The sequence below is a fragment of the Lutra lutra genome, chromosome 9 (genome assembly GCF_902655055.1).
Source record: "Lutra lutra chromosome 9, mLutLut1.2, whole genome shotgun sequence".
Classification (NCBI taxonomy): Eukaryota; Metazoa; Chordata; class Mammalia; order Carnivora; family Mustelidae; genus Lutra; species Lutra lutra.
This window is the reverse complement of record NC_062286.1, coordinates 19,532,789-19,553,528: the sequence shown is the minus strand read 5'-3', so window position 1 is coordinate 19,553,528 and position 20,740 is coordinate 19,532,789. Positions and strand designations below refer to the sequence as shown.

The window sequence follows — 20,740 nt, the reverse complement described above, 5'->3', positions numbered from 1 at the left end:
CACCCAGCTTGTAAAACTTGCTATGGCAGCTGCAGGAAACAGATACTAGGAGCGGAACCCACATTCAGCCGGGGGCCTGACTTCTGAGCCCATACCCTTTGCCACCACACGACACGGCTTTGGCCTGGTGTAATCTGGCCTCCTACTATCTCTGCACTTAATCTCTTTACCCTCCTGTGTGCTCTAGGCACACTGAACTTGGCCTTCTCTGAATACATCATACTGTTGATGGCTCTGTGCCTTTGTAACTCCTGCCCCCTCCACCTAACACAGTGTGATGGACTGAGTGTTTGTCCTCCCCCCTCCCCAGCCCCCCAGAGTCCTATGCTGAAGCCCTCATCCCCAGTGTGATGGTATCGGAGGTGGGACTATTTGGAGGTCATGAGCGTGGAGCCCCTACAATGGGGCTAGTGTTTCTAAGTAGAGGAAGAGACACCAGAGCTTCCTCTATCCACCACATGAAGACGCAGGAAGAAAGCAGCCATCTGCCAGCTGGGAAGAGTGCTCTCTCCGAAGTCTGGGTCCACTGTCACCTTGATCTGGGACTTCCAGCCTTCAGAACTGAGAGAAATACATGCTTCTTGTCTAAGCTCCCCTGTTCTAACAACCTCAAAGGCACACCCTCTTTCCCTTCTCCTCTTGGCCTGGCAAACTCTTACTGTCCCCCAATATGTTGCTCATTAACTAATCAAATCTTGGTGTAATTTTCTTGATGAAATTTGTCTCAGTGTCTTCCTGGTTTGTGGAAGTTCCTTACAAAAATGACAAGAGAGGGGCGCCTGGGTGGCTCAGCGGGTTAGAGCCTCTGCCTTCGGCTCGGGTCATGATCCCGGGATCCTGGGATCGAGCCCCGCATCGGGCTCTCTGCTGGGCGGGGAGCCTACTTCCTCCTCTCTCTCTGCCTGCCTCTCTGCCTACTTGTGATCTCTGTCTGTCAAATAAATAAAATCTTAAAAAAAAAAAATGACAAGAGAGGGGGCTTTGCTGGGCATCAGGCCTGGCCTGTGAGGGGCACCAGCATTGTTGATGGCTTGTCCAATCGTCGTTCCTCCCTTCTTCCTCGCTGGCAGATTTCTTTTTTTTTTTTTCTTTTTTAAATTTTATTTTTTATAAACATATAATATATTTTATCCCCAGGGGTACAGGTCTGTGAATCGCCAGGTTTACACACTTCACAGCACTCACCATAGCACATACCCTCCCCAATATCCATAACCCCAGCCCCCCCCTCCCAACCCCCCTCCCCCCATCAACCCTCAGTTTGTTTTGTGAGATTAAGAGTCACTTATGGTTTGTCTCCCTCCCAATCCCATCTTGTTTCATTTACTCTTCTCCTACCCCCTTAACCCCCCATGTTGCATCTCCTCTCCCTCATATCAGGGAGATCATATGATAGTTGTCTTTCTCCGATTGACTTATTTCGCTAAGCATGATACCCTCTAGTTCCATCCACGTCGTCGCAAATGGCAAGATTTCATTTCTTCTGATGGCTGCATAGTATTCCATTGTGTATATATACCACATCTTCTTTATCCATTCGTCTGTTGATGGACATCTAGGTTCTTTCCATAGTTTGGCTATTGTAGACATTGCTGCTATAAACATTCGGGTGCACGTGCCCCTTCGGATCACTACGTTTGTATCTTTAGGGTAAATACCCAGCAGTGCAATTGCTGGGTCATAGGGTAGTTCTATTTTCAACATTTTGAGGAACCTCCATGCTGTTTTCCAGAGTGGTTGCACCAGCTTGCATTCCCACCAACAGTGTAGGAGGGTTCCCCTTTCTCCGCATCCTCGCCAGCATCTGTCATTTCCTGACTTGTTCATTTTAGCCATTCTGACTGGTGTGAGGTGATATCTCATGGTGGTTTTGATTTGTATTTCCCTGATGCCAAGTGATATGGAGCACTTTTTCATGTGTCTGTTGGCCATCTGGATGTCTTCTTTGCAGAAATGTCTGTTCATGTCCTCTGCCCATTTCTTGATTGGATTATTTGTTCTTTGGGTGTTGAGTTTGCTAAGTTCTTTATAGATTTTGGACATTAGCCCTTTATCTGATATGTCATTTGCAAATATCTTCTCCCATTCTGTCAGTTGTCTTTTGGTTTTGTTAATTGTTTCCTTTGCTGTGCAAAAGTTTTTGATCTTGATAAAATCCCAATAGTTCATTTTTGCCCTTGCTTCCCTTGCCTTTGGCGATGTTCCTAGGAAGATGTTGCTGCGGCTGAGGTCGAAGAGGTTGCTGCCTGTGTTCTCCTCAAGGATTTGGATGGATTCCTTTCTCACATTGAGATCCTTCATCCATTTTGAGTCTATTTTCGTGTGTGGTGTAAGGAAATGATCCAATTTCATTTTTCTGCATGTGGCTGTCCAATTTTCCCAACACCATTTATTGAAGAGGCTGTCTTTTTTCCATTGGACATTCTTTCCTGCTTTGTCGAAGATGAGTTGACCATAGAGTTGAGGGTCCATTTCTGGGCTCTCTATTCTGTTCCATTGATCTATGTGTCTGTTTTTGTGCCAGTACCATGCAGTCTTGTTGATGACAGCTTTGTAATAGATCTTGAAGTCCGGAATTGTGATGCCACCAACTTTGGCTTTCTTTTTCAATATTGCTTTGGCTATTCGAGGTCTTTTCTGGTTCCATATAAATTTTAGGATTATTTGTTCCATTTCTTTGAAAAAAATGGATGGTACTTTGATAGGAATTGCATTAAATGTGTAGATTGCTTTAGGTAGCATAGACATTTTCATAATATTTATTCTTCCAATCCAGGAGCATGGAACATTTTTCCATTTCTTTGTGTCTTCCTCAATTTCTTTCGTGAGTACTTTATAGTTTTCTGAGTATAGATTCTTAGTCTCTTTGGTTAGGTTTATTCCTAGGTATCTTATAGTTTTGGGTGCAATTGTAAATGGGATGGACTCCTTAATTTCTCTTTCTTCTGTCTTGTTGTTGGTGTAGAGAAATGCAACTGATTTCTGTGCATTGATTTTATATCCTGACACTTTACTGAATTCCTGTACAAGTTCTAGCAGTTTTGGAGTGGAGTCTTTTGGGTTTTCCACATATAGTATCATATCATCTGCAAAGAGTGATAGTTTGACTTCTTCTTTGCCCATTTGGATGCCTTTAATTTCCTTTTGTTGTCTGATTGCTGAGGCTAGGGCTGGCAGATTTCTTATGTTACCCAGGAACGTATCCCCCCACAGGCTGGCTCAGTGGTGACTCAGGAGCTATTCGAACTGTCCACAGTGGGACCAGCTCTATGGCCAATGATTGGTTTGGAAATGGGTATATGACCCTGCCCTAGCCAAAAAGACATAATGGGCATTTTTTTTAAGGTTTTATTTATTTATTTGAGAGACAGAAAGAGCACAAGTTGGGGGAGGACAAAAGGAGAGGGAGAAGCAGACTCCCAGCTGAGCACAGTGTCTGTCCATTCCAGGACCCCGAGATCATGACTTGAGCCGAAGTCAGAGGCTTAACCAACTGAGCCACACATGGTCCCCCTTATGGGGAGCTTTTGGGAAGAATTTTGTACTCCTAGAAAAAGAGGCATTGGAGGAAACTGTTCCTCTTCTGTGGTACAATGTCCTATCAGCCTATGATGCTGGATTGTGGCGCCATCTTGTAGCCATGGGGAGTGATAACTTAGGATGGTGACGCAGATACGCTAAGGGCAGCACGGTGTGAGGTGGAAAGTCACATGGACCTTAAAGATGGTATTTTACCACTGAATAACTAACCTTAGACCTGCGCTGTCCAAAGACTGGGTAGAGGTCCTATCCGAAGACGCAGCATAGAGGTAATACCTTTCTCTACCGTTTAAGACATGTTGTACTGAGTTTGGGATTACTTAAGACAGAAATCATTCCAACAACTATCATACAACCCAACTGCCAAAAATATCTCCAGGCCCACCCTGGGAGAGAAGTCTGAGAACTCCACCATTTTCAAATTATTGAAGAAAAGTTCTGCATGTCAGACAGCAAGTATACCCTGGAGAGGGATCGGCCATCGAGCTCTTAACATTTCAGAATGTATTTATTGATTCCTAAGCAGCCTTTCCCCCCACACATTTACTCTGTCTTTTCTATGACAGTCACTCTGCTAGACTCTGGGATGAAGATATAATGAATAGTAAGTATCAACCTATAGCTAGCATGTAAATCTTCCTTTATGTCATTCTCTCTGAAGAAGTTATTTTAATGTGCAGCTGAACTTGAATGGCAGGGAGCGGTTAAGGACACCAACCTCCAAGCATTTGAAGATCTGAGTATAACTTCTGACTCCCCCCCAAATTAGCTACTGATAGTCTACCTTTGACCAGAAGCCTTAGTGATAACATAAAGATTTGAACACATATTTTGTGTTCATATGTATTACTACTATATTCTTATGAAAAAGTAAACCAGAGAAAAGAAAATGTCTTCAAGAAAATCATTAGGAAGCGAACATACATTTATAGTACTATACTGTATTTTTTTTTATTTGTCAGAGAGAGAGGAGAGCGAGCGAGCACAGGCAGACAGAATGGCAGGCAGAGGCAGAGGGAGAAGCAGGCTCCCCGCCAAGCAAGGAGCCCGATGTGGGACTCGATCCCAGGACGCTGGGATCATGACCTGAGCCGAAGGCAGCTGCTTAACCAACTGAGCCACCCAGGCGTCCCTACTATACTGTATTTTTTAAAAATCCATGTATAAGTGGATCCATGCAGTTCAAAACTGTGTTATTCAAGGATCAACTGTCAATTATTTTTTTTAAAGATTTTCATTTATTTATTTATTTGACAGACAGAGATCATAAGTAGGCAGAGAGGCAGTCAGAGAGAGAGAGGGGGAAGCAGGCTCCCTGCTGAGCAGAGAAGCCCGATGTGGGGCTCGATCCCAGGACCCAGAGATCATGACCTGAGCCAAAGGCAGAGGCTTAACCCACTGAGCCACCCAGGCGCCCCTAAATTATTTTTGTTTAAAGGAACTTAGACTTCATTAAAATAAAAAACAAAACAAAAAAAACCTGACTCCCACTTAGAGCTACATGAATACAAAATTATGAACAAGATGAAAAGTCTCCAGTTCCATCCAGGTTAGTGCGTGATTTGTGGAGTTTTTATTAAGAGATCTCAGCTCAGGTCTTGAGCTCAGGGTCATGAGTTCAAGTCCCATGTCAGACTCCATGCTGGGTGTGGAGCCTACTTAAAAAAATGGAGAAGTTGGGGCGCCTGGGTGGCTCAGTGGGTTAAGCCGCTGCCTTCGGCTCAGGTCATGATCTCAGGGTCCTGGGATCGAGTCCCGCATCGGGCTCTCTGCTCAGCAGGGAGCCCGCTTCCCTCTCTCTCTCTCTCTCTGCCTGCCTCTCTGCCTACTTGTGATCTCTGTCTGTCAAATAAATAAAATAAAAATCTTAAAAAAAAAATGGAGAAGCAAGGAAATGCAGCTCCTGAAGTGCCCCTACCCCATGAAAATGACAAACAGGGGGATGCAGGCCAAAGCTGAGCAAGCCAGGGAGACAGGAGATGAGCTCAGCACTCTAAGATGGGAGCAAGTCCCTGACAGCGCGGGAAGGAGAGAGCAGAGGGCTGCAAGCCAGCAGAGAGACTGAGTCAATGCTGGCAGCTCCTAAAAATAGCAGAGCAGGGCTATACGCTTTCCTGTGCAAACAGATTTAAAGCTGATAGGTAGCGTGGGCTCTGTGGGGCTCCTAACAAAGGGAAGGGCTGGAGTCATCTTGACCTGAATGCCCCCCACTGAAGTTCTGGGCCCTCGCTTGGCTGCGAGGAAAGCCGTCGGGGTGGGTGGCACGTAAAGCCAGGGGCATCCTAGAGGGGAGGGAGGGGGGAGAGACACAAACTGCTAAAACCCACTCTGAACCCGTTTCACTGAGAGGAGTTTGAATCAAACAAAAAAGTTGTAAATTAAAAACACTCAATAAAGGAAAAAAAGGACTAAGCTCTTGATCTGGTTTTGAGAAAGCTCAGCACGGGGTCCACTGAAGATAACACTTTTGGAAGGTGACTGGCCTCCCCCACGTGGCACAGCAAGATTGAAAAAAGGATGACAAAGTGGGTAGCTGATTTATTTCCGCCAACCCTTGCGCAGTAAACAGCCTCTTTTTTAAGAACTCAAGACGGAAAACAATGCCAGCATGAATTATTTAACAGCTATAAAAATTACTAACTGTAAAAACACGTGAATGTGCCTACCCGAAACCCCGTGCGTCTGGGTGTAAGTCAGCGTGACAGCTCACGAGCAAGACCTGAGCACTTTGTAGAATGAATCCTAGAGAGCATTACTTAGTTTGGACCACTGTCTTCCGGTAGTTTTTCTTTTGCTCCTTCTTGCCAGTTTTCCCTTGATAGTCTCTTCCTTTTCCAAACCATCTTTCATTCCAAATCAATCCTCTGAGAGAACGTAGCGGGTCAGGACCTGTGGTTTGTCCAAATGAATCCCCAGTGACTGTCAAGTGGGAAGCCCTTGCTTTAGCTCGGCATTCAAGGCCTCTGGTGGTCTGGCCCCATTCTGTGTCCCTTGCCTCACCACGACCTCCCTTTCTACACTCCACCTGCATTCCTCATCCCCAGGTCCTGGCTGGACTTCCCCGCCAACCTGTCTGCACTCACGGAGGCTCCCACTGGGCGGGCTATCCTTCCCTCATTCTGGGCAAATGCTCTTTCCCTTTCTCCTTCCCAGATGTGCCCTACTGCACATAGCCTTTCCTGGTTGCCTTTTTTGAGTAAACATTAGGAATGCTGCTTAGTAGATTTCCACGAGAAGCCTGGCCTGGAAGAAAGGAGTCAAGGCGGCAGCCGGAGGGAATGAAGGACATAGAAGGGTTGTCATTTGTTTGTGATCGATGATAGGAGCAGCCTTGTCTGTTGAGAGAGAAGTGCCTGGAGAGAAGGGGAAAAGGGGAAGGTCCAGAGTGGGGTGTAGGGGGTGGTCTCCTGGGCAAGGGGAGGGGTCAGCCCTGGACAGGAGGCAGGGACTTCTCTCTACAACCCCCACTGTACTTTTCGGATCATATACGCTCCGATATAAGGGTGGTGGGAGTGGAGGTGGGGGTGCTTGGAAGGCCACTCTGCCTGTAGACTGCTGTCTTCCCTCACCTACTTAGTGCAGTCGGAAAGGCCATCGATCTGACTTTTATTCCTTTGACCATCAATTGAAGGTGTGTATGCAGGTATGTGTGCGTCTGTGTGCGTGCGTGCGTGTGTGTGTGTGTGTGTGTGTGTGTGTGGAGATCACTGGGAGTGGGCTACGTCTCCCTCTTCTGCTTCTACAGAGATCCCTGGGGGGGTTCTCCTGGCCTCATTAACTTTCTTCTGGTGAAATGGAGTATGGGAACTGACCCCCATCTTCTTGGCCTTCTCACTCTGTTCTTGTTTGCAGGTTGGATGAGAGATGGCGTGCACTTTGTCCTCCCCCTTCTGTGTCCCTGGGACAGGTTCTGTCCCCCTGGGGGGACCTTTGGCCAGCCCCTAGGCCTGGGACTGAGTAAAGGGGTTCAGGTCCAGAGCGAAGCACGATTGCGGACTGTGGCCACATGTCTGAGCGCCAAGCTCTGGCTCCGCCTCCATCCTTAGGGATTTGTGCATCCCATCTGCCTGCTGCCAGGGTCTGCTTCCTACAGGCGGAAGCGAGATTGATGCAGTAGTATGTAAATCACTCCAGCTTTGGGGCGGATCACCCTCTGGGGTCTGGTCCTGAGGAGGGAGAGACAAGAAGAGAAGGTGAGAGGCCCCAGCACTGGGGTGAGGGCGGGGAGGGTGCCCTTAAAGACCAAGGGAGACAATCAACCTCAGCTCTGCAGTCCTGGGCCTCACTGTGTGCTGACTTGATAAAGACAATCACTAAAGCTTGTACTCAGTGTTTCTTATTTTAAGATATTGAAAATGGGTCAGCGGTATGTAAATTAAGCTGACCTGGGTCCTTCCTGGGCTAGAACGCAGGCCTCCCCTTGGGTGTTGCCTGTTGTGGGCCTGCTCTCTGGTTTTCAGCCCCCCGACCTGGGCTGCCTTCCTGCCTCCCAGGCTGGGGGACAACTCTGGATTTGAACAGACACCCCTGAAGGCAAAGGCTCAGCCTCTCTCCTGCTTTGCTTCCCCTGCCTGTGGTCCAGCACTAACTTGACCCCTACCCAAGCAGTGGGGGAAGGTTACTGAGCTGGTCATTCCCGCAGCAATGACTGACAGGCAGGGCGGATCAAATTGCTTGGTACATAGGTGCCAGGCCCTAAGGTCAGGTACATGGGTATAAACTTGGCAGTGCCCTTATGGGCTATGGAACCTTAGGTAAGTTCTGAACCTAGTCTCAGGTTTCTCATCTGTGAAATGGACATAATAATCATTTTACACCACAGAACTGTTGTGAAGATTGCAGGAGATAAGGAGCTTGGGACCCAACCAAGGAATAATATGCTGAATGCTAAGGACTTTAGAATCAAATCTGAAAACAGTAAGAAAACCACAGACTTTCTTGAGGAAGCCCAACAATGGAAACTGGGCTTCTGGGAGACAATTCCAGCGGCAGCATGACAGGGATTTGGAGAGTCATGGAATGAATCCCATGAACCTCAGGTGTCCGCTCTGCTGCTGGGATCACCTCTTGTTCCCAACCAGCCTTCCTGGAACATCGGATCTGTCCTGTTAATGCAGATTAGGTAACACGGAATGGAAGCCCCAGAGATCTCAGACAGATGAATGAGTTTCTTCTGCAGCTTGCTTTTGCATTAAAAGATTTCAAGGACCTCTTCCCTTTAAAAAAAAAAAAAAAACACCCTTTTACAGACTTTTAAGATGATTTATGATCTCCACATTTAACCTGCTAATACCATTGAGCACAACACCAAGGTTGGAAACATCCAGGGAAGATTTGTTTAGGAGAAATGAGCTCGCATGGGTCCTGGCTCTAATGGGCACCACCTGGACATCCTAGCAGGCGCTTACCGGGGGAAGCAGAACAATGACCCCCCCCCCCCAAGCTCATTATCCTAATCTCTAGAATGTTACTTTACATGGCGTAAGGGATTTTGCAAGTATGATGAAGGACCTTGAGATGGGGAAATTATCCAGGTGGGTCTAACCTCATGCCACGGGTCCCTAAAATGGGAAAAACTTCCCAGGCTCTGGTCAGAGGGAGATGTGGCTATGGAAGAATGGCAGAGAGGTGTAATGTCACTGGCTTCGAAGAAGGGGGCCATGAACTAAGGAATATGGGTGGTCTCTAGAAGCTGGAAAAAGTAAGGAAAAACTGGATTTCCCTAGTCTCCAGAAAAGAATGCAGCTCTGCCAAAGGCATGACTTCTGCCCAATGAGACCCGTTTTGAACTTCTGACTTCCAGAACTGTAAAATAATACATCTATACTGTTTAGACCCTACATTTGTAGTAATTTGTTATGGGAGCTTCAGTAAAGGAGGACATTCACTATGGGCCGACTTGATGTTAAGCACGTGAAAATCAACAGTTGAAAAAACCAAAACAAGGGTCACCTGGGTGGCTCAGTCAGTTAAATGCCCGGCTCTTGATTTCCGCTCAGGTCGTCATCTCAGGTCTGCGGGATGGAGCCCCATGTCCGGCTCCATGCTCAGCGGGGAGTCTGCTGGAGAGTCTCTCTCTCTCCCTTCCCCTCTGCCCCTCCCCTTTCTCCCTCTCTCTCTCAAATTAATTAAAAAATCTTAAAAGAAAAAAAAGTGAAACAGGGCCCTTTTTCCAGCAGAACTCACATTCTATGGGGAAGAAACAAAACTTGTGAGCAAACTAATTATACACTGTTGTTCCAGGCAGACCGTGCCATCAAGAAACAAAGCAGGTGAGGGGACGGATGGGAACACTTTGTCCACTTCTGAGGGCCTCGGCCAAGTGGAAGACAGACGAGCAGACTGTCCTCACAGTGGTTCCCAAAGGGCTGCCCCTGCTGGAGATCTGAGAAGACCTCACGGATCAGGTGACACGGGAAGGTGGTCTTTGAGGATGAGGAGTAGTGTGTCAGGTGGACAGTGGGCGAGGAGAGACCTGGGCAGAGGGAATGGCATATGCAAAATGATGGGGGCATGAAGAGTGTGCTGGGGAGGGTGAGGAGCGCCAAGTGGCTGGGCTCAGGAGGAGTAGCGGGGCAGGTCCGGGGAGTGGCGTGGACCGTGGGAATCCCCAGCATTCCTGCAGGTGTAGAGAGAACGAGCCCCCATGAGAGCTGGAGGCATGACCCAGAGATAGCCCCTTGTGTCCGTTTTCTTGCAGTCCTGCATGACCAAACAGATACAAATCCATGGGTTCCACTCTCCAGTCAAGCCCTGAAATCAATCCCTGGTTTCGTGATAAAAATAGTGATTAAAATTACTTACCAGTTAAATCACTCCACTTCCTGCCAAGGGGTGGGGGGATCACTTCCGGTAAAACTGAAGTCTGGGAATAACCAGGAGGCACATCTATGGGTAATTGAAGAAGCTCTGGGATTGGGAAAGAGGACCCAACAGATCAGTTATTTTAATTCAATGAGGCTCACTGATAACCTTGCAGGGCGGGCACTCCAGGTGTGAAGGTGAATCAAGGCCTGGAACCTGGGCTCAAAGTCCAGTGAATGGGGTGACAGGTAAAATTACACCAAATCCTAATAAGCATTCAATAAAGGCCTAGAAAATGTGCTGTTGGATCCTGTCTCCGGTTTCTGCAGCTGTCATAACAACCACAGCTGGGTAGTTTAAAACAGCAGAATTTATTTTCTTGCCATTCCAGAGTCCAGAAGCCTGCAATCAGCATGGTCGGCAGGACCGCACTCCCTCTGGGGGTTCAAGGGGAGAGGGCCTTCTTGCCACTTGGCATTTTTGGTGGCTCCAGGGGCTCCCTGGCGTGGGGCCCCATCCCCCAAACTCTGCCTCCATCTTCACATCATCTGCTCTGTGCCTGTCTCTCCAAAGGACGCTAAGCTTTGGGATTGTGGCCATCCAAGCAGTCCGGGATGGTCTTCTCTCAAAATCCGTAACTCAATTATACCTGCGAAGACTCTTGTTTCAAACAAAGTCACAGTCACAGGTTCCAGGGATCTGGACCCCTTTTGGGGGTCACCATTCAACCTAAGTAAAAATATCATCGAAGTTCCTTTAGTGCAGCTTGAAAGGGAAGGTGACACCTGAGCATTTTCCTAGTATTTTCTTATTTAATCCCCCAGCAGGTGGGAACTGGGCAGTCCTCCTACCTGGGAACAGGGACAGCTAGGGACCGGATTTTCAAAGAAGATAGAGATGAGATCAGATCTGAATTTGGAAGGATCGCCCTGGTTGCAGGGTAGAGATTTGGCTGGCAGGGTGAGAAGGGCAGGGTCAAGGGTGATTCCCGAGATGGGCGTGGCACCCGTGGAGAGGGGAGGCTAGGGGGATGGGAGATTGTTCTCATCTGCTGGGAGAGCCCTAGACCAGCCCTCTCTTTGCCCCTTCAGCCTGACCCCGTGGCTGTCTCAGCCTTGCTCTTCTGGGTGTTGTGACTTTCCACCTGTGAGAGGGACCGTGAAGGTGGAGGCCCCCAGCTCCTCCCCGCCTGGACCTTGTCTCGCCATCTCTTGTTCTCAGATCTGTGTCTGCTCTCTCTTATCCCCAGCAGGCCGGGGGAGAGGCTCGTTAGCATGGATTTCTATGGTGCCTCTTCCCAGAGGGGCCCTGGCTTGAGTGCTTTTGGAAACGTGACATTTCCACAGAGGCCCCGGGATTACTCAGCATTCACACATTGTTTCACGCTCCACGGGCATGGGTCTTGCCTTCCCCAAATCTAACTTGTCTGGGCTCTGACTTCCTCATTGGGCTGGAACAGGATGATGCCTCGTGTCCCCTCTGACATCCGGGGAGCCACAATTCTACAGGTGGCCTCTGGCTGTCAACTAAACACCAGGTCTCTGAGATCGAGTACACCCTTGGTTAAGGAAGCAGCAAATGACCAGAGGAAGCTTCTTGAGGATTCCTGCTTGAGCCAGACTTCTGTGTGGCCTAGTGCACATTCGGCATCCCAGCCTCTCTCTGCTGCCCCTAGCTGCGAGGTCACCGTGTCCTGGGGACGTTGGTGCTTATCTCGTTAAGCTAAAGGAGAGCCACAAACCACTGGGCCCATAAGGCCCGACTTTACACAGCATGGGGGCTGCGGATACTGACCTCACTGCTGACCCCATTGGGAGGCCCAAGTCCAGCACCGGAACACTGACCTGCGGTTAGGGTTTACTTGATGTCATTTTGGTAGCAAGTTAAGGAATAGCTGGTCTGTGTCAAATACTGAGCAGGAGGGACCAAGGGGACCCGGTCCTGCTCCTGTGGGGATTCTCATACCCAGGCACAGGACAGACCCAGAAACGCGCCCTGCCCTGGAAGGCCGGTGCTGTGCTCTCTCTTTCTACTCGCTTCCCTCTGCCCACGTGAGAGGCTGTGGAAGTCTCTGCAGGCATTGAGCAGGACGTACCAGTGGGCAGCACAAGTCGGGCACAGGGACCCAAAGGGGAGGCTGGAGCCACACCTGCGGGACCCAAGCTCACCTGCACACGTGCTCACTCGCATGCATGCTAACATACAGATCACACACGCCCACACTCAGCACATTTGCTCACACGGCACATACACCACACTGAGCATACGTGCTCACACTCACCACACCTACTCACACACACTGATCACACATGCTCAGTCACAATGATCACACACACTGCACACCAACTACACATACATTCCCGTGCACACCGACCTCATTCACTCCCACTCACACTGATCACACACACACAAAACACATACTCCTACACACAACACTCACACACATGCACTTCCTATCATGCTCCCCTTTATCCTCACACACAGTGACCCAGTCAGTGTCCCAGAAGCAGAGGCACCAAGGCACATGGAGGACAGCAAAGACATTGGCAGATAGGCCAATGCTGTCGGAGAGGAAAATGGCAGTGGAATCAGGAGAGGCTCCCAGATGCAACCAGGAGGGGCTCCCGGGAGGTGGCAGCCTAGCCCAGCATGGGTCACGCAGGGACAGATGAGGCCAGAGCGCCATGGGGATCCCACCATGAGGTGGACCAGAGCTCCCTCAGACTGACTTGTTCTGTGGAGATTTGCCACCCACTTTGGTTCGCATTAAGTTCCTCCTTCCTCCCAGTGACCCCACTTGGGTGTGAGTGCTGTGTCATCGCACCCCCAGGACCCACGTTTGGGGAGGGTGGGTGAGTGAGATCCCTCGGTCTCAGCTGCTTAGCCAGGGCACAGGCTGAGTTCTCGGACTGCGGAGGGCCGGCTTCCTCCTGGACCACGTGGCGCTCTCCTCCAGTGACAGGGCTCAAACCTCCAAGACGGTGGGAGTGGATGCAGGGTCTGGGCCCCTTCCTCTTGGCCCACTGCTCTCCTCCGCCCTGCAGCATAGGCATCTAGGTCCTCTGTGCTGTCCTGTTTCCCGCCTCTGAGCCCATCGTTCGGCCCCACTGCAGCTTGCACACACCTGCCAGTACTCTAGAGTGAATGTGCCACTCGACAACCCCTTCACCACGGGGTAGGAAGCAGGGATCAATGCCCCTCACCCCCACCCCCAGTCCTCCAGTGGAAAGTTCTGAGGTGCTCTGTGCACGAAGGAATTGAGCCCTACCAGCCACTGTGCCCCCTGTTCACACACCCTTGTCTTTACTGGGTTTCCTCTCTTCTTTCCCTGGCAATCACTTGTCCAGTCAAGCCAACTGCATGTAGGCCCTGGTCTCAGGCTCTGCCTTTAGCTAAGGCCCCAAACAGGGCCCTCCTGGGGCCCAGCACCTAGGGAGCTAAAGACCTTCTCTCCTCCCCCTTCTCTTTCCCCAGGACACCAGGGCTCTGCTCTGATCTATTGTTTGCAGGGTTCAGGAGCTACCGCATCTCTCCAGGGGGCCAAACCACTCTTGTTTACGCAACAGCAATTACTGCTCGGAAATCATCTCCAGTCTCAAGCTGTACAAACAAGAGGTGTCTTCAGCAAAGAGATATCCTGTCCCCGATCCTGAGTTAGGGTTGGGGGTCAGGACGCCCACCAAGCTTCTACCCAAGCCCAAGATTCCATCTTCACTTTAGAACATGCGTCCTAGGCAAGTCACCCACACAACCATTCGTAGTCCTGGGTTGCGTGGGTGCGTGCCTATGCGTGTAACGTGTGTGTTTTAAGATAGACTTACTGTATCTTTGGATTATGAAAGCAAGTGCTTGCCAGTTGTCCGGATTACAGCAATAGAAAATGTATAGCTTGGGAACTGAAGGCACCTCCTATCCTATTCTTGAATGGAGTTATTTTTAATATCCTTGGTCCAGGGCATTTTCGGCATCAATGAATGAGGTCTATTGGCTCCCTCATCAGCAGGAGGTGCCCTTCTAAAGTGTCGTTTCTTCTTAGGGAAATCATTCATTCCATGACTGTTTGGCTCCAGGTGCCAGAGGCGTTGCCAAGAGCAAGACAGACAAGGAAGGCTCTCAGGCCTGACGGCCTGTCTCCCAATATTGTGTTTTCCCCAGTCTCTGTGCACAGGACCTCGAGCAGCTTGCTTGCTCTGGAATATTCACTCAGTTGCCTCTGGCTCTTAGGGAGGTCCACGGAGCTTCCCATATCCACAGGGAAGGGCTGCACCCATTACCCAGAATGCCGAGCGGGGGTGGAGGGGGTGTCAGTCTTTGTCAGGAGGCTCCAGGCCTCTGAGGGTGCCCCTTTCAGGACAAGTTCCAAAAGGCCCAGTGTCAGGTCGCCTCTGATTGCCACCCACGCCCAGGGTCTGTCTTGTTGGGGGATCTGGTGCTCAGAGCCAGCGGGCCAGCGGGCATCCTGCGGGCAGGGGCGGGGGGGGGGTGGCATCTCTGATGCCTGGCTCAGCCTGGCTCAGCTGCTGAAGAGGTGCCCACAGCAAAGAGAGGAAGAGTAGGGAAGGTCAGGGAGTTGGAGCAGTATAGAAGAGCAATAGGGCAGGAGCGTCAGGAGACTGGATTTTTGTTTTTTTGTGTGTTTTTTGTTTTGTTTTGTGTTTATCAGAGATAACTGTGTGGAATCCTCTCCCTTCCCTAGGGGGGTTTGGAGCTGAGGCTGGGGCACAAGGGCAAAAACCCAGCAAGGAACACACACGGCCCAGGAGCTGGGCATGGTCTTGCCAAGTAGGAAGCTGCACAGGAGAACTCCAACGGTAGTCACATGTACCAGGAAGTGTGGGGGGGTGTCCTTTGTGCCAACGCAGACCCAAACAGTATTTTTTTAATTTAAATTCAATTTAGTTAACATATAGTGTATTAGTTTCAGGGGTAGAGTGTAATGAGTCATTAGTTTCATATAACACCCAGTGCTCATTACATCAAATGCCCTCCTTAATGCCCATCGCCCTATTGTTCCATCCCTCAATCGAGGCCCAAACGTCATCCTCTTTTATTAACACGTGTCTCTCTGTTAAACATAAAAATCATGCCTCCTTTAACTGCACGCAACAATTCAAAATAAAAAACGCTGGGACTCCAAACAAATGAAAACAATGGGAAAAGGTGTTTTATTCAAATTATGTTTCTCCTAAGTTTGACCTGACGCCCCCCAACCTTGGTAATCAGAGCCCTGACAAGTTTGGACTGATGTTGGCTGCATTTCAGAATTAGTGTGAGAGACAGAAACAGCTGTGATAGGATCCATTCCCTGATGAATCTTCTTCCTGAGGGCTGAGTTAACTGAGGATCTGGAAAGGGATCACTCTTTCCAGGACCTGGACGGTGAGTTTTCTCTCCTTTCTGATCCGTATCTTCTCTCCCTGATGCTGCTGGCTGTCCTCAGCAACCCACCCCCCTGCTCCCCCCCCCCCATGCTTTTTTCCCTTAATTCTTTTTTTTTTTTTTTTAGATTGTTTTTATTTGACAGAGATCACAAGTAGGCAGAGAGGCAGGCAAAGAGGGGTGGGGGGGTTAGCAGACTCCCTGCTGAGCAGAGAGCCCGACTCAGAGCTAGATCCCAGCACCCGATCCCAGGACCCTGAGATCATAACCCGAGCCTGGGTTATGGGCAGAGGCCCAACCCACTGAGCCACCCAGGCGCCCCGCCAAGGAAAGGAATTTATACTAAGGTGTAAGAGACTAATAGGCTTAACCATTCACAGGAGCATTTGAGTTTTTATAGGAGTTAGTAAATTCAAACCCATCTCAGGTGGAATGTGCACGGGAGATCTTTTTGAAGCCAGGTCTCTTGCATTCCACGTGCCAGGTGCCCAGCGGGCCACTCCTCCCCTTTTCCTTCTCGAACGGAGCTCGGCTGCGGGCCCCTCTGCGGAAGGCTGGAGCTGCCAGGGTGGGCGGGGACACTTAGGCCCGGCGCGCCCGGCGGGGCAGGCGTCCCCAAACCTCAGCCCCGGCCTCTCATCTCCAGGCCCAGAAGGAAGCCGCGGCGAAGGAGGCGGCGGCTGGGGTGCCGCTAGCGCGCCTCACCTGCGGGAGGCGGGAGGATACGTCCCAGGCTCCCCTCTCCAGAGACCCGGCCTGCCGCGGAGCTAGGTGTCGGGTCGCTCATCCTTCCTGCCCGCCGCCCACCGCGGCGCCTCCACCGAGCGGTCGCCGCCTGCTCGCCGCCCCGGGTCAGAGCGCGGGGCCACCGGCGCCTCGGCCGCTCGCCCCCGCTCTCCTCCGCGCTCTTCCCCTCCTTCTCCCCGCCGGCCGCGAGGCTGGAGCGGGGCGCTACCCCCCACCCCCCCAACTCCCGGACGCGCTCGTCGAGAGGGCGGCGACTGCGGGGAGGGAGGGGCGCCGCCCGCCTCCCGGGGCCTGGAGCGCGCGTGGCCCGGGATCCGCCGGCGCCGCGCGGGGACTCACAGTGCAGCGCGCCGCGCCCGGACTCGGCTGGCTCGGCTCGGCGCGCGGGCGGCCCGGAGGATGCTGGCGGGCTGCCCCGGCCTCGGCCCGCGCTCCCGTCCGGGAGGGCCCCGGGTGCGCCCCTAGCCGCGCCGCCGCCGCCACCGCCGCCAGCGCGGGGGCGAGAGGGAGGGGTCCGACCGCGCCGCGAGCCGCAGCCCCAGGGGCGGGCGCCCCGCGGTTTCCCAGCCCCAGCCGCCTCCTTCCTCCTGCCGCCGGGCGCCCGCGGATGCTGAGGGGCAGCCCCGCGCCTCTCCCTGCCGGATCCCAGGCCTGACGGCGGGGGTTGGGGGGTGCTCGCGCTCCGACCAGGGACCGGGGACCCAGGCGCTGGCGGGGCGGCGCGGTCCCCCGGCGTGCTGAGCCCTCCTGCCCCCGCCCGCCACACGCGTGACCCAGCCCCGCAGCTCGCGCAGGGACCGGCCGAAGCACGCGGCTTCCGAGTTCCCGCACAGGTAAACGCAGGGGCAGGCCACCCTTCCGGAGGGCAGGTAGTGCCCCGAGGTGGAGAGTCCGGGCCTCCAGGGGTCGGGTGGGGAAAGGAAGTAAACAGAAGGAAGATTCGGGAATCCCGAGGATGGTTCCAGCTGCTCTCGGGCACGTTTTATCTCCCGCTTCTAAGGCTTGGGCCTGGCGGCGTTTTAGGTGAGGAAGTGAGGGACTGGGGGAGCAGAGATGACACAGAGACGGACCCGGAGTGTGAGGGGTGGAGGGGTGGCCAGGCCTTTGGGCCAGAAGGAGACAAGAAGCTGTTCCACGAGGACAGGAGAGTGAGTGAGTGAGTGTGTGTGTGTGTGTGTGGCTGGGCGGTGGCCTGAGTGTGGGGGTGGCTGGAGAAGGCCCTGGTCCTGGAGCGTCGTGCGCAGCGATCCTCTCAGGAGGGGTAGGGTGGGTCGTGCGGAACCACCCGCAGGAAAGCAGAGGTGTTTCTCCTTAGCGATGTCCTTCTAAGTTCCAGATGACCCGCGCTACCTGTGCCCTGGAGATCTGCGGTGCGTTGCTGCGGGAGGTGGCTGGCCCTCCGTTTCCCCCAGCTCTCCGAGAGCCGTGGTAGGTGGCCCAGTCCGGAGCTCTCCCTCCGTTCCCGGTCCCTTTCTCCTGGGCCAGTAGAAGCAGCCGGCAGCCAGGATGCCGAGGAACCAGGGCTTCTCTGAGCCTGAGTACTCGGCCGAGTACTCCGCGGAGTACTCGGTCAGCCTGCCCTCTGACCCTGACCGCGGGGTGGGCCGGACCCACGAAATCTCGGTCCGGAACTCGGGATCCTGCCTCTGCCTGCCTCGGTTCATGCGGCTGACCTTCGTGCCCGAGTCCCTGGAGAACTTGTATCAGACCTACTTCAAACGGCAGCGCCACGAGACCCTGCTGGTGCTGGTGGTGTTCGCGGCCCTCTTTGACTGCTACGTGGTGGTGATGTGCGCCGTGGTCTTCTCCAGCGACAAGCTGGCTCCTCTCCTCGTGGCGGCCATGGGACTGCTGTTGGACCTCCTCCTCTTCGTGCTCTGCAAAAAGGGGCTGCTCCCCGACCGGGTCACCCGGAAAGTGGTGCCCTACGTGCTGTGGCTGCTGATCACCGCCCAGATTTTCTCCTACCTGGGCCTGAACTTTTCGCGAGCCCATGCAGCCAGCGACACGGTGGGCTGGCAGACCTTCTTCGTATTCTCCTTCTTCATCACGCTGCCGCTCAGCCTCAGCCCCATTGTCATCATCTCCGTGGTCTCCTGTGTCGTGCACACACTCGTCTTGGGGGTCACCGTGGCCCAGCAGCAGCAGGACGGGCTGAAGGGCACGCACTTGCTGAGGGAGGTGAGTCCTGCCTCGGGTCCCGCCCTGGGGCTTCCCTTCCTGCCAGCTCTCATCCAGGGTGGCCACAGTTTCTGGGGTGGGATGGCACTGTTTTCTTGGCCCTTGAGTCAACATGCATTGGGGTGGGTATGTGCTTCTGGGGATCTCAGCTGCTTGTGCAGGAAGACCATCTCTCCCTCAACCCCCTGGCTTGGCGCTAGAGCTTTCTGTGCTGGGCCTGAGGGAGTGGAGGATGTCCGGACATTGGGCCTCAGGGCCATTGTGTCACTGGTGTCCTGCCCAAGTGGGTGGCAGGAAGGCCCATGAGGCCTGGTTCTGGGGAGGTAGTTATCCCAGCCATGTCCCAGACAGTCCCTGCCCTTGATCCCTCCAGAAAGACCTCTTGTGGGGAAAGGAGCCCCCTTGGCTTCTGATCTCCAGCCTGTCACAGGCTAGCTTCAGCAGCTGTCTAACTCGTGCGGATGCAGTGATCCTCTGTCAAGTGGGGGCTGTCTATCTTAGTGCTCATTACCAAGATCAGAGGGAATGTGGGTGAAGACGCACTAGGAGACCTGAAGGTGTGATGGCCCTAGATCCTGCTTGTGCCACAGGGAGCCAGGGTGTGTGGAGTACTTAGATGACATGAGGTGTGGTGTGGGGATACAAACGGGGACAATCGTGCTGGCCATGGCGGTGAAAGGTCTGCTAGTTCTTTGAGGATGTGTTTTGCTGGAAGGGGTGGAATTTTGGCCTCAGCTTAATTAAGAGCCCCGTGCTCTGCCCAGGACCCAAGAGCCTGGAGGTGCTGCGGGGCTGTCGAGACTGGGAGATGTGATTCTCAGGCTCCGTGTTTATCTGGTAACCCATTGGGAGGAGTCTGGGGGGGCTTAATAAATTCCATAATCCTGCTACCTCCTTTATTCGAGAGATGGGAAGTGACCTGCCTAAGGCCCATCGGTCGGCACAGTAGTCACGTGCCGGGAGCGTCCATTTCTCACTTCCAGTTTCAGTGATCTTCCTACTTTATTGTGATGCTGGCTGCATCTCGGCCAAAGCCATCATCCTGGTCTTTTGGACTTGAGGGCTGAGTCTCCAGGGGCCCCGCGGGACTGTGGGACGTTGACACAGGAACCCTGTGGGGCTTGTCCCATCGCCTCCCACTCGGTTAGAGGGAAAACACAAGTTTGCAGTTTTGTCTTTTTCCTGGTTCTTGGACCCAAATTTCTTCCTGTTCCTCTATTCTGGCTCACACACTGTGCTCACTCGGGAAGCTCTGTGTTCTCATTCTGCAGGAGCCTCGCCCTGGGCTGGGGCAGCATCTGAACCCTGTGGGTACAGCAACAGGTCCTTTGTTTTTCTCTGAACACCCCATTCACATAAAGTGACGACCTGATCTGGGTCTGCCGTCGCTGTCTTGACTTCTGGGTCGGTTGACTTCAGGCTGTGCTTCTCCCAGTCAAGGGCCCTGCTGGGAGCTGTCTGGGGAAGAATGGTGGGAGCCCTTCTGCTTGGAATCAGTAGAAGCACAGACTGGGGCAGACAGGCAGGTGGACATGGCAGTATTTGGAGTCTGTGATCTGACTCCGAACCTTTCCGAGCTGCTGAACAGTCCCTGCGGGCATTTTCCTTTCTGCTGGAGCCCCTGAACCACGAGTCTCCCATGTGCTTCACTGTCCGTTAAGGAAGCAAAACAAAAATTCCATCCTTTGGGGCCTCAGATGCTAAACCCAAGATTGCTGGTGTCCTTTGGGCACTATTAAGAGGAGACAAAAACCCAAAAAGATTAAGAAACAGGAAAAGAAATAAGTAAATAGAAGATAACCATGTTAGCATCCCAGGAGAGCATGGCCTTGACGTGGAGGCAGGGCCCTCCTTGTGGCTTTGGGGGATGGTGGGGAAGGAGGAGGTGGCTCTTGAGGTCCGTTTGGGAGCCTAAGAGAGAATGCAGGAGGCCCCGGCTTTCAGTGGGCTGTGTTCCAGAAGTTTGAGTCACTTGTTTGGAACTACTGTGACTTTTTAAAAGGTGCCTGGGTTCCCAGGCCCACTCACCAAAGTTTTCCTTAAGTCACAGAATCGCCGCCTTCAGTGGGGTGGAAATAGCCCAGGTGTG

At 52.4% G+C, this 20,740-nt stretch overlaps 1 protein-coding gene across 3 annotated transcripts in view; it reads left to right on the top strand.

Moving 5' to 3' along the window:
* The first annotated feature begins 16,339 nt into the window (after positions 1-16,339).
* Positions 16,340-20,740, top strand: part of ADCY3 (adenylate cyclase 3) — a 74,705-nt gene continuing 70,304 nt past the window's right edge. The window contains exons 1-2 of one of the 3 annotated variants that reach the window (XM_047744839.1): positions 16,340-17,303; positions 17,807-18,651. In XM_047744839.1, coding sequence (XP_047600795.1) covers positions 17,977-18,651 — 675 coding nt within the window. In that variant the 5' untranslated portion in view covers positions 16,340-17,303; positions 17,807-17,976. Of the gene's footprint in view, positions 17,304-17,800; positions 18,652-20,740 lie in introns of all 3 variants that reach the window. The other 2 variants (XM_047744838.1, XM_047744840.1) reach the window with 2 other exon arrangements.